Consider the following 14,129-nt stretch of genomic DNA (forward strand, 5'->3'; position numbering starts at 1 on the left):
CCAGCAGGGACGGCGTCCTCCGTGGAGCGGTTCCCCCTGCAGGTGAACTGCAGGCCGTCCAAACCAGCAGGGACGGCGTCCTCCGTGGAGCGGTTCCCCCTGTAGGTGAACTGCAGGCCGTCCAAACCAGCAGGGACGGCGTCCTCCGTGGAGCGGTTCCCCCTGCAGGTGAACTGCAGGCCGTCCAAACCAGCAGGGACGGCGTCCTCCGTGGAGCGGTTCCCCCTGTAGGTGAACTGCAGGCTGTCCAAACCAGCAGGGACGGCGTCCTCCGTGGAGCGGTTCCCCCTGTAGGTGAACTGCAGGCCGTCCAAACCAGCAGGGACGGCGTCCTTGATGTGTTTAAGGAGGATCCTCTCGAAGCACTTCATGGTTCATGGTTCAGTTCATGGTTTTAATAAAAATTCCTATCGTTCTTCCACGAATCAGGAGCTAGCCTCGGCTACAGGCTAATGTAGCTCTCTGCTCCGAGCCTTTGCCGCTGATAGGGGCGGAGCCTCATTGGTATTATTAGCGTGGACGTCGTCGTACCTGTGATGCTTCGCCGGGACTCTGGAGCCGTTGCTTGCCGGTGTTGAGATGTTGCAGTGCACGAAGCCGGACGCGCCAACGTTCCCCCGGCGCAGCTCTGAAGAGCGTCTGCAGGACTGCAGAAACAAAGAGACGCTTGTGAGACGTCCCAGAGGACATTTATCTCACACCATCAAACCTCCTGCTCTAACAGAGCGGCCTTCATCTCGGCTAACGGAGGAGAGGAGAGGAGAGGAGAGGAGAGGAGAGGAGAGAGAGAGAGGAGAGGAGAGGAGAGGAGAGGAGAGAGAGAGAGGAGAGGAGAGGAGAGGAGAGGAGAGGAGAGGAGAGGAGAGGAGAGGAAATCACTTGATCTGGGACACTTTATGCCGGTCCTGTTGCTGCTGTTGCCATTTTGCACTACTGCCTGTGATTCTCACTCTCTCTGTGTGTATATATATTCTCTCTGTGTGTATATATATTCTCTCTGTGTGTATATATATTCTCTCTGTGTGTATATATATTGTTTCTTAAGAGAGAGAATTTAGTTTGTTATGATGTGTGCCTTAAGCCGTGGGCCTTCTCACCATTTTATTATGCTCGCATAATGACAATAAAGTATCTTGAATCTTGAATCTTGAATCTTGAATCTTGAAGGATGCATTCATGAGAGGATTCACCGTTTGGATCATGAAGGCAAAGCATCAAAACAATTTGGTTGAACTTCCTGATTCTATTTGAGCCCCAAATAGAATCCCTGAATTGACATTAGAAATAACGTTACACGAGTCAGAATCAATCTTTATTCCATATTTGGGCCCGTTTTGTTCAAATGGGATCCAAATCTTTTCTCAAGGCACAAATGCAAATATTTAGAATTCACATTGATCTCATGAGCTTTAATCTCATCAATAATTAACCAGCGCTGGATCCATCACAGTGGGAAGCTCGTCTGGGGATATCAGAACCATCAAGATGAAATGGATCCGGCTCGATCTACAAGATGAAGACTCGTCCTTCATCATGAGTCAATAATAATCAGTTCTGATCCGGTCCTGCCCGCCGTCCCTCAGGTGAGATGATTTTACACCACCGTTTGCATCGGCGGTGTAAAATCATTTTATTTTTCTAATGTTACGTTGCATCAATTGAGTTATTGAATATTGGTTTTATTTTTATTTGTATTGTTAATTGTGGATGATTTATGTACGAAGGACTTTCAACGGAAACAAGAAATGCTTTTTAGAAATGCTCCTCTGAGACAGGATGTTTGACTGTACTTGTACTGTAATACATGCTACTGTGTGACTGTACTTGTACTGTAATACATGCTACTGTTTGACTGTACTTGTACTGTAATACATGCTACTGTGTGACTGTACTTGTACTGTAATACATGCTACTGTTTGACTGTACTTGTACTGTAATACATGCTACTGTGTGACTGTACTTGTACTGTAGTACATGCTACTGTTTGACTGAACTTGTACTGTAATACATGCTACTGTGTGACTGTACTTGTACTGTAATACATGCTACTGTTTGACTGTACTTGTACTGTAATACATGCTACTGTGTGACTGTACTTGTACTGTAATACATGCTACTGTTTGACTGTACTTGTACTGTAATACATGCTACTGTGTGACTGTACTTGTACTGTAATACATGCTACTGTTTACTGTACTTGTACTGTAATACATGCTACTGTGTGACTGTACTTGTACTGTAATACATGCTACTGTTTGACTGTACTTGTACTGTAATACATGCTACTGTTAGACTGTACTTGTACTGTAATACATGCTACTGTGTGACTGTACTTGTACTGTAATACATGCTACTGTGTGACTGTACTTGTACTGTAATACATGCTACTGTTTGACTGTACTTGTACTGTAATACATGCTACTGTGTGACTGTACTTGTACTGTAATACATGCTACTGTTTACTGTACTTGTACTGTAATACATGCTACTGTGTGACTGTACTTGTACTGTAATACATGCTACTGTTTGACTGTACTTGTACTGTAATACATGCTACTGTGTGACTGTACTTGTACTGTAATACATGCTACTGTTTACTGTACTTGTACTGTAATACATGCTACTGTGTGACTGTACTTGTACTGTAATACATGCTACTGTTTGACTGTACTTGTACTGTAATACATGCTACTGTTAGACTGTACTTGTACTGTAATACATGCTACTGTGTGACTGTACTTGTACTGTAATACATGCTACTGTGTGACTGTACTTGTACTGTAATACATGCTACTGTTTGACTGTACTTGTACTGTAATACATGCTACTGTGTGACTGTACTTGTACTGTAATACATGCTACTGTTTACTGTACTTGTACTGTAATACATGCTACTGTGTGACTGTACTTGTACTGTAATACATGCTACTGTGTGACTGTACTTGTACTGTAATACATGCTACTGTTTGACTGTACTTGTACTGTAATACATGCTACTGTGTGACTGTACTTGTACTGTAATACATGCTACTGTTTACTGTACTTGTACTGTAATACATGCTACTGTGTGACTGTACTTGTACTGTAATACATGCTACTGTTTGACTGTACTTGTACTGTAATACATGCTACTGTGTGACTGTACTTGTACTGTAATACATGCTACTGTTTACTGTACTTGTACTGTAATACATGCTACTGTGTGACTGTACTTGTACTGTAATACATGCTACTGTTTGACTGTACTTGTACTGTAATACATGCTACTGTGTGACTGTACTTGTACTGTAATACATGCTACTGTTTGACTGTACTTGTACTGTAATACATGCTACTGTGTGACTGTACTTGTACTGTAATACATGCTACTGTTTACTGTACTTGTACTGTAATACATGCTACTGTGTGACTGTACTTGTACTGTAATACATGCTACTGTGTGACTGTACTTGTACTGTAATACATGCTACTGTTTGACTGTACTTGTACTGTAATACATGCTACTGTGTGACTGTACTTGTACTGTAATACATGTTACTGTTTACTGTACTTGTACTGTAATACATGCTACTGTTTACTGTACTTGTACTGTAATACATGCTACTGTGTGACTGTACTTGTACTGTAATGCATGCTACTGTGTGACTGTACTTGTACTGTAATACATGCTACTGTTTACTGTACTTGTACTGTAATACATGCTACTGTGTGACTGTACTTGTACTGTAATACATGCTACTGTTTACTGTACTTGTACTGTAATACATGCTACTGTGTGACTGTACTTGTACTGTAATACATGCTACTGTTTGACTGTACTTGTACTGTAATACATGCTACTGTGTGACTGTACTTGTACTGTAATACATGCTACTGTTTACTGTACTTGTACTGTAATACATGCTACTGTGTGACTGTACTTGTACTGTAATACATGCTACTGTTTGACTGTACTTGTACTGTAATACATGCTACTGTGTGACTGTACTTGTACTGTAATACATGCTACTGTTTGACTGTACTTGTACTGTAATACATGCTACTGTGTGACTGTACTTGTACTGTAATACATGCTACTGTTTACTGTACTTGTACTGTAATACATGCTACTGTGTGACTGTACTTGTACTGTAATACATGCTACTGTGTGACTGTACTTGTACTGTAATACATGCTACTGTTTGACTGTACTTGTACTGTAATACATGCTACTGTGTGACTGTACTTGTACTGTAATACATGCTACTGTTTACTGTACTTGTACTGTAATACATGCTACTGTTTACTGTACTTGTACTGTAATACATGCTACTGTGTGACTGTACTTGTACTGTAATGCATGCTACTGTGTGACTGTACTTGTACTGTAATACATGCTACTGTTTACTGTACTTGTACTGTAATACATGCTACTGTGTGACTGTACTTGTACTGTAATACATGCTACTGTTTACTGTACTTGTACTGTAATACATGCTACTGTGTGACTGTACTTGTACTGTAATACATGCTACTGTTTACTGTACTTGTACTGTAATACATGCTACTGTGTGACTGTACTTGTACTGTAATACATGCTACTGTTTGACTGTACTTGTACTGTAATACATGCTACTGTTTGACTGTACTTGTACTGTAATACATGCTACTGTGTGACTGTACTTGTACTGTAATACATGCTACTGTTTGACTGTACTTGTACTGTAGTACATGCTACTGTGTGACTGTACTTGTACTGTAATACATGCTACTGTGTGACTGTACTTGTACTGTAATACATGCTACTGTGTGACTGTACTTGTACTGTAATACATGCTACTGTTTACTGTACTTGTACTGTAATACATGCTACTGTGTGACTGTACTTGTACTGTAATACATGCTACTGTTTGACTGTACTTGTACTGTAGTACATGCTACTGTGTGACTGTACTTGTACTGTAATACATGCTACTGTGTGACTGTACTTGTACTGTAGTACATGCTACTGTTTGACTGTACTTGTACTGTAATACATGCTACTGTGTGACTGTACTTGTACTGTAATACATGCTACTGTGTGACTGTACTTGTACTGTAGTACATGCTACTGTTTGACTGTACTTGTACTGTAATACATGCTACTGTGTGACTGTACTTGTACTGTAGTACATGCTACTGTTTGACTGTACTTGTACTGTAATACATGATACTGTGTGACTGTACTTGTACTGTAGTACATGCTACTGTTTGACTGTACTTGTACTGTAATACATGCTACTGTGTGACTGTACTTGTACTGTAGTACATGCTACTGTTTGACTGTACTTGTACTGTAATACATGCTACTGTGTGACTGTACTTGTACTGTAATACATGCTACTGTGTGACTGTACTTGTACTGTAATACATGCTACTGTTTGACTGTACTTGTACTGTAGTACATGCTCCTGTTTACTGTACTTGTACTGTAATACATGCTCCTGTTTACTGTACTTGTACTGTAGTACATGCTCCTGTTTACTGTACTTGTACTGTAGTACATGCTCCTGTTTACTGTACTTGTACTGTAATACATGCTCCTGTTTACTGTACTTGTACTGTAGTACATGCTCCTGTTTACTGTACTTGTACTGTAGTACATGCTCCTGTTTACTGTACTTGTACTCTAACATGTTTTATCACTCCTTTTCTTTGGCCAGGCTACTCTGCAGCAGAAAAAGGGGCTGAATGCGATTCTTAAATGGTCAGGTCGTCTGAGGTCGTCTGAGGTCGTCTGAGGTCGTCTGCTGGGAAGGTCAGACCAGCCCTGCATCCTTGTACAGTCGGCAGGTGCAGAGGATCGCCTCCTCCGTGTTACGGGATGACCTGCACCCCCCCCCCCCCCCTTTACGGTCATCTGGGCGGAGATTACTAGTGCCGAGGTGCCGAACTCAGCGGTACAAAAACAGCTTTGTCCCGACTGCGGTGGGTTTGCTGAATAAGCATTAGTCTGTATTTTAATCCTTCTTCTTTTTATCGGGTTTTATTTTAATCATAGTCGAAATCTTGTGTTGTATCTTCTTTTATTGTGGTTTGCAAACTTTTTTTTAAAATTTATTTATTTTATTTTTATTTTATTTTATTTTTACTATGACATCTTGGTTTACTGGCGCTGATGAAATATTATTTGAGCACTTTGAACGGTTTGTTTAGATGTTTAGATTTTATATGTATGTTTGCTGGTTTTAAATGGATAGTGGATGTTTTAACTTTACCTCCCAGCAAAACAAATCTACCTTCGGGTACAAACGCACCACGCCGTGGGGGCGTTCCCGAACGCACCACGCCGTGGGGGCGTTCCCGAACGCACCACGCCGTGGGGGCGTTTCCGAACGCACCACGCCGTGGGGGCGTTCCCGAACGCACCACGCTGTGGGGGCGTTCCTGAACGCACTGTGCTGCGTTCAGGAACGTTGCTAATTGACTGTCTGCAGCAGGCGCCTGTTGAAATGAATGAAATAAAAGCAGCTCTAAAGGGAACATCTATGGACCAAAGACGGGCTTGTTTGTCCTCAACAATACTTTGTAAACAGTAATCAGTCATTCATGAGCGAGGGCTGACCCTAACCCTAACCCTCTAACCCTAACCCTAACCCTAACCCTAACCCTAACCCATTCATGAGCGAGGGCTGACCCTAACCCTAACCCAAAGGACCCATTTTAAAATGTTCCTCTGTAATAGTTTGTTACAATTACATCAAAATGAGGAACGATTGGTTCTAATTAACATTTTGACACAAGGTGATTTAATTTATGTTAATATTCAGTCAGAAAAATAATCATTAAAATACAAAATAAACAGAAGAATTTTGACGTATTCAAAGTTAGCTTCTAAGCCTGCTTCAGTGTGGTGGTGGTGATGATGATGATGATGATGATGATGATGATGATGAATGCTAAATGATGCTAGCATAGCAAGCAGAGTCTGTGTCTTGGGGTTACATTTTTTCAGAGGAATTTTCAGGACTTTTAAGCTTTTTTTAATAAACTTTTTTATGGAAGTATGAAGTCATAAAACTGCAGAAATAAAACGTCTCGCATTCTAAACAACATTCATCTCTCACAGGTGAATTTGCAAGGTGCACATGAACGCAACAACGGTCGTTGTTAATCCGGGCCTCGGCTGGTCCGGTGTGACTTTCTTCTTCACGTTGATTTACATCTTAGATTTGGTTATTTTTACGGCGGATTCCATTCCTGATGCAACTCTCTGCATTTATCCGGCTTGAGACCGGCACACGGGAGAAACTGCCAATGCTACGTTAGCTCCTGCTAACCGCGCTACCCATAAGTCTGGGTAGCACGAATCAAAGCTAAACATTGAAATATTTATCTAATTATCTAATATTCAAGGTACCTCATGCATCTGCAGGTTGGTGTGGGGGCTCCTCATCTTGACCTCCAGAGCATTATGGGAGTTGGAGGTGTAGTTCTTCAAGCTTCGATTCTCCTTCAGGTGAGCCTGGAGCTTCTCCCTGCGCTTCCTGTAGAGAAGGAATAAAGCATGACGCTCAGGTGGGATGTATTCAGCAGCACTGTCCGATGACTCAGCAGATTTTCCACACGGCTTTGAGCTCGACAGGAACAACACGCGACACCTGAGACGTTGTGACGTCCTAACTTCCCTCCATGTGGGAACTTTTTCTCAGTTAAAATTCCACCTGGAACTCAGACCAAACTTGTCCTCCATCGTAAACCGCCGCCTGCAGCCTCGGGACAGTCGCAGGAAAGTCCAAAGTCCCACAAGACCCAAACCACCGACTGGAAAAGTAATTAGCCCGCCCGTAATCCTGCAGACCCGGACCTGGCGAGAAGTCCACAGATAATCATGTTAGAGAAAGTGGAACAATTAGAGCCTCTGATTGGTCGGACGGTGGTTCTGACCCGATTCCTTGCCCGTAATCTTGTTTTTGTTTTATGCATGTTCTTGCAGGATTACACCGGCGGCACGGAGGCAGGCTGGACCCGTCGCTCAGTTTCATTCCGTGGTGTCGGGCGCTAGCTTTTCCATCCGCCGCCGGTTTGCTAACAGCCTGGAGGTGAGTCCATCTCCACCTCGGCGGCGCTCGTCTTAGAAGACGTGATGCTTTTTGCACAGCGGCGTTTTAAACTGAGGTCCCTGTAACGCCTGGACGAGATCCAGATGTGCGTCTTTCATTGATGAGTGATCATTTAATGGATTCATTTGATGGATTAAAAGCCTCTGATATCAAACGACATGTGAGGATGAAGGGGTTAATTACACGGCCGTTTCTACTTTCACGCCTCAAACCTTTCAGTCTGACTTTATTCTCATGTTTGCTGCTTCCACGACTCGATACGATGAAGATCATCAGATTCATCATCGACTCTCGGCAGTGCTCTTTCTCCACATATCAGCCAATCAGAGTAAAGATAGCCACTGATGCTGCCGTTCAGGGGGCTGGACTTAGGGTAACTGATCATTTGAACAACCAATCAGGAGGAGCTTGCAGCATGACTTTGTAAATGACCCCGGCGACACCAAATGGCATCATCGGTCTGATTTAAGAAGGTGACACTTCATGTAAATCTGTGTTAACACAATTCACCTTTGGGCTGTGATTAAATACGAATATGATGATACACATAATTTACGACTTTATTTTCAAAGGAACTTTGGGAGTTTGGAATCACCGGAGCACGGCGCGGTCAAAGAAAAAAAAAAGTCACTGCAGCTAATGTACCTGTCGATGTTTTCACAGGTACATTATATATGGGGAGAAGAAACAGCTTAGGTTTGGGTGGAAATGCATAACTGTGTGTGTGTGTGTGTGTGTCTTCTCTATAGGAATATAGTAAATGATCAGGTAATAAATCTGGGACTGTAGTATAAATGTATGTGATGTGGTTCTGAACCCGGTCCCGGTCAGTGTGGGCTCTCATCCTCACTTGTTGCGGCAGTAGAGGGCCACGCACAGGGTTCCCAGGAGGCTGATCGCCATGGCGATGGAGGTGATTGACAGCACCCGTCTTTTGTACACATCCTTGCTCTCTGCAGGGAAACAGGAACAAAGGCAGGAGACAAATGAAGGCGTGAACGATAAAGTCAGAACAATCAGTTTGTGTTTGAGAGATCGGTGGAATGAATCCCGCTACAGGAGTAGCAGCCGACTCCGCATCACACAGAATTAAACATGGGTTGGGGGTTCCCTCTAATACGCCTGTTTAGAGTCCTTTGAAATCCCGACAGCAGCTCTCTGGGGTCGGCTTCTATCTGCCTCCAGGTACCTTCCTGTACACGAATAATTACTGTTCCGAGAAGTAAAATAAAAGGAAATAAAACCACAACTCAAAACCCACTTATGCTGCAGCAGCGCCGCTTTAAACGCTGTTAGCATTGCCTGCTATTCTTAGCAGTTTGCTAATGGGCCAAGACTGATTCTGAAACGGATGCTACACGGAACGGGGCTGGAATACGTGGAAACCAGAAGAGTTATGATGCAAACAGCTGCCATTAGTTGAGAAAAATGGAGGCTGTCTCTTTGGCTATGGACAAAGAAACTCACAGTCGGCTCTGGACGCATTAACAGGTGATCAATCAGGGTTGATCACCTGGAACGTCTGATGGACTCAACCTGATCACCTTTAGCTCATTCATATGCTATATGGCGTTAGCCTTTAGCTCATTCAGTATGCTATTTATACCATTAGCCTTTAGCTCATTCAGTATGCTATTTATACCATTAGCCTTTAGCTCATTCAGTATGCTATTTATGCCGTTAGCCTTTAGCTCATTCAGTATGCTATATGGCGTTAGCCTTTAGCTCATTCAGTATGCTATTTATCCCGTTAGCCTTTAGCTCATTCAGTATGCTATTTATGCCGTTAGCCTATAGCTCATTCAGTATGCTATTTATGCCGTTAGCCTTTAGCTCATTCAGTATGCTATTTATGCCGTTAGCCCATTCAGTATTCTATATATGCCGTTAGCCTTTAGCTCATTCAGTATGCTATTTATGGCGTTAGCCTTTAGCTCATTCGGTATGCTATTTATGGCATTAGCCTTTAGCTCATTCAGTATGCTATTTATGCCGTTAGCCTTTAGCTCATTCAGTATGCTATTTATGCCGTTAGCTCATTCAGTATTCTATATATGCCGTTAGCCTTTAGCTCATTCAGTATGCTATTTATGCCGTTAGCCTTTAGCTCATTCAGTATGCTATATGGCATTAGCCTTTAGCTCATTCAGGATGCTATTTATGCCGTTAGCCTTTAGCTCATTCAGTATGCTATTTATACCATTAGCCTTTAGCTCATTCAGTATGCTATTTATGGTGTTAGCCTTTAGCTCATTCAGTATGCTATTTATGGCGTTAGCCTTTAGCTCATTCAGTATGCTATTTATGCCTTTAGCCTTTAGCTCATTCAGTATGCTATTTATGCCGTTAGCCTTTAGCTCATTCAGTATGCTATTTATGCCGTTAGCCTTTAGCTCATTCAGTATGCTATTTATGGCGTTAGCCTTTAGCTCATTCAGTATGCTATTTATGCTGTTAGCCTTTAGCTCATTCAGTATGCTATTTATGCTGTTAGCCTTTAACTCATTCAGTATGCTATTTATGCCGTTAGCCTTTAGCTCATTCAGTATGCTATTTATGCCTTTAGCCTTTAGCTCATTCAGTATGCTATTTGTGCCGTTAGCCTTTAGCTCATTCAGTATGCTATTTATGCCGTTAGCCTTTAGCTCATTCAGTATGCTATTTATGGCGTTAGCCTTTAGCTCATTCAGTATGCTATTTATGCTGTTAGCCTTTAGCTCATTCAGTATGCTATTTATGCCGTTAGCCTTTAGCTCATTCAGTATGCTATTTATGCCGTTAGCCTTTAGCTCATTCAGTATGCTATTTATGGCGTTAGCCTTTAGCTCATTCAGTATGCTATTTATGCTGTTAGCCTTTAGCTCATTCAGTATGCTATTTATGCTGTTAGCCTTTAACTCATTCAGTATGCTATTTATGCCGTTAGCCTTTAGCTCATTCAGTATGCTATTTATAACTGCTATTGATTGTGAGAACCAGTGAAAACCAAGGCGCTGATTCGTCTGGAGAATCCGCCCCCCTTCCATATTTCACAGGGTGTTAAACGTTTGCTTTGATGTGATTTCTAGAATAGAAGCATCTTTGCAGCTCAGAGCTAAAATACATGTCCTGGTCTGAGTGAGGAGAAGCGAGCGACCCCCCAGCAGAGGAACGAAAGATCAATCGTATTGGTTTCATTTAACGCTCCCAGTCCGTCGAGCGGTGCAGCCAGTCACGTAAATCCACCGAGACGATAGCGAATGAAACGGCCGAACACACAACCTGGAGGCGTGTTCAGCGGCAGCGCCGACGCGGATGCTCAAACACGCCCAAGCAGAGATGGCGTTTGAGACTCCGAGCCCCCGTCTGCGTGGCGGGGAGTCATGACAAGGACAGAAACTCTCTGGCTCAGTGGATTAGAGAGTTCCCTCTATCTGAACCGGGTACCGTCCAGCCCCGCCCGGGAGGAGAAGGATCGGCTGCTTCCTGTCACAGCAGGATTACAGGAAGTCCACGGGCAGCGTTAAAGATATAGTTTGTGTTGATGATGTCATAATCAATAAGAAGCAATCTGCACAAGCAGAGAGACAGCTGATGGTTCATTGGGCAGTACCCTGTCAGCGGATCCATACGTAAACCTTACATCTGGTGTCTAAGCAGAACCGCCCATCGATGACTCAGGCTGAGTGGGAGGAGCTAATCTCTCCATGGAAGACTGGCAGGCTGAAGACGGTTAGCGTTGCAGGACGGCGTTGTGAAAAAGCTCATCCGTCAATGCCAAGTTTAATAGACGGGGGCCGCACGGCAGGGAGACGGGGGCGGGGGAGACGGGGCAGAGAGACGGGGGAGACGGAAGCACATAAAGGGACACTTCATGAAAGCGGGACAGAGAGAACGAGGACACAGGAAGCTGGCGTGTAATGTTTCAACGACAATGGCCGCCCTGATCACACGCCACAGATGAAATTCAAGGAGGTTCCTTACCCATAAACTCGATGCCCAGGTGATCTGTGGTTCCGGGCCGCAGGGGGAGGGGCAAGGGAGGGGGGAGGGGGAGAAAATGATGTCATTATTGAGAACAGCGTACGCCAGCATTGTGTCACATCCTATAGCCTGATCATCGCTACGTTGCTGCTCGCTAAGCTGCTGTCACATGGAGTCAGGGGGCGGAGTCACGCCAGAGGACATGACACGTGTTTGCTGTGCTTCCCGCAGCGCCACCGTAAAGGCTACTTAGCATGAGCTACATCAAGACGCCCGACTCCGACACGGAGGTGGGAGTCGTTCCGCCTCGAGTCCTCGGGTCAGGAGACACGCCCAAGATGGGAAGAAAGAAAGACAGACAGACAGACAGACAGACAGAAACAAAGACAGACAGAAAGACAGACAGACAGAAAGACAGACACAAAGACAGACAGACAGACAGAAAGACAGAAAGACAGACAGACAGAAAGACAGACAGACAGAAAGACAGACAGAAAGACAGAAAGAAAGACAGACAGAAAGACAGACAGACAGACAGAAAGACAGAAAGAAAGACACAGACAGAAAGACAGAAAGAAAGACAGACAGAAAGACAGACAGACAGAAAGACAGACAGACAGAAAGACAGACAGAAAGACAGAAAGACAGAAAGACATGTGCAGGGGACGAGCGTTGCAGGTTTAGACAAAAACAGGACATGAAAAAGAATCGCTGATGAATGGATTAATAATCAATAAGTCCAACCAAGATGAAAATGAACCGTTTCTAAAATGTCCAAAAGGGATTTTTCCAGGACCAATGAAAGGCTTAGGGTTAGGCTCCTCCTCCTCCAGCTTGGCTTCACGTCGGCTCTAGAATCAGCAGATCTGATGAAAGTCAGGAAAGCTGCAGCAGCGAACGTTCAGCTTCCTCGCAGCACAGCCGGCGCCGTCCCCCGGCGTCCGGCGTCCGTCCTCCGGCGTACGTCCCCCGGCGTCCGGCGTCCGATGTACGTCCTCCGGCGTACGTCCTCCGGCATCCGGCGTACGTCCTCCGGCGTCCGGCAAGCAGCCGCAGCTCCAGACGTCAAATTCAAGACAAGTCCCCAAATACGGAGCGTCAGCAGAACATCGTGAACGGTCCCAGTCTGCGTGGCTCGTGTTCCCGTAGCTCTCTTAGCACGACGGTGACCCCTAACCCCGGCTGAACCTCACGTCCCTTGACCTCCATACGGTCCAATGAGGGACGGCCTGCGGAACACAGAGGTGAAAAAGCTGGAAACCTACTTGGGTCGGACAGGATGGAGTCGGTCTTCGGCAGGAACTGGTCGCACCGGATCCCCTGGTAGCCTTCTCGACACCTGTGGGGGGGGGGGGTGGGGGAGGGGGGGGGGGGTGGCTTGTCAGTTATCCAGTCAGATTTAGCGTGGAAGCAGCTAAGCTAAACACAAGCGCTGCAGCTAAGCTAAACACAAGCGCTGCAGCTAAGCTAAACACAAGCGCTGCAGCTAAGCTAAACACAAGCGCTGCAGCTAAGCTAAACACAAGCGCTGCAGCTAAGCTAAACACAAGCGCTGCAGCTAAGCTAAACACAAGCGCTGCACACGGACGTCCTCTCAGCCGCAGTGGAGGCGAGACAAACCGGATCATCTCGGTCTGAGTCCGGCCCGAGCGGTCGGAGGACCTTTCAGCTCATTCAGCCAGAACCGACAGCCTGATCGGGTTTACATTCTTCACCCAGAACCGACAGCCTGATCGGGTTTACATTCTTCACCCAGAACCGACAGCCTGATCGGGTTTACATTCTTCACCCAGAACCGACAGCCTGATCGGGTTTACATTCTTCACCCAGAACCGACAGCCTGATCGGGTTTACATTCTTCAGCCAGAACCGACAGCCTGATCGGGTTTACATTCTTCACCCAGAACCGACAGCCTGATCGGGTTTACATTCTTCAGCCAGAACCGACAGCCTGATCGGGTTTACATTCTTCACCCAGAACCGACAGCCTGATCGGGTTTACATTCTTCACCCAGAACCGACAGCCTGATCGGGTTTACAGTCTTCAGCCAGAACCGACAGCCTGATCGGGTTTACATTCTTCAC

The 14,129-nt window shown here is 44.6% G+C and overlaps 1 protein-coding gene across 1 annotated transcript in view; it reads right to left on the reverse strand.

Annotated features, from left to right (window-relative positions):
• Positions 1-14,129, reverse strand: part of LOC137895514 (pro-neuregulin-3, membrane-bound isoform) — a 93,471-nt gene that overhangs the window by 4,456 nt on the left and 74,886 nt on the right. Inside the window, 5 exon segments of the mRNA XM_068740990.1 lie at positions 532-647; positions 7,379-7,505; positions 8,932-9,034; positions 12,045-12,068; positions 13,310-13,383. Of these exon segments, the coding sequence (XP_068597091.1) occupies positions 532-647; positions 7,379-7,505; positions 8,932-9,034; positions 12,045-12,068; positions 13,310-13,383 (444 nt within the window).

This window comes from Brachionichthys hirsutus, chromosome 7 (assembly GCF_040956055.1).
Source record: "Brachionichthys hirsutus isolate HB-005 chromosome 7, CSIRO-AGI_Bhir_v1, whole genome shotgun sequence".
Lineage (NCBI taxonomy): Eukaryota > Metazoa > Chordata > Actinopteri > Lophiiformes > Brachionichthyidae > Brachionichthys > Brachionichthys hirsutus.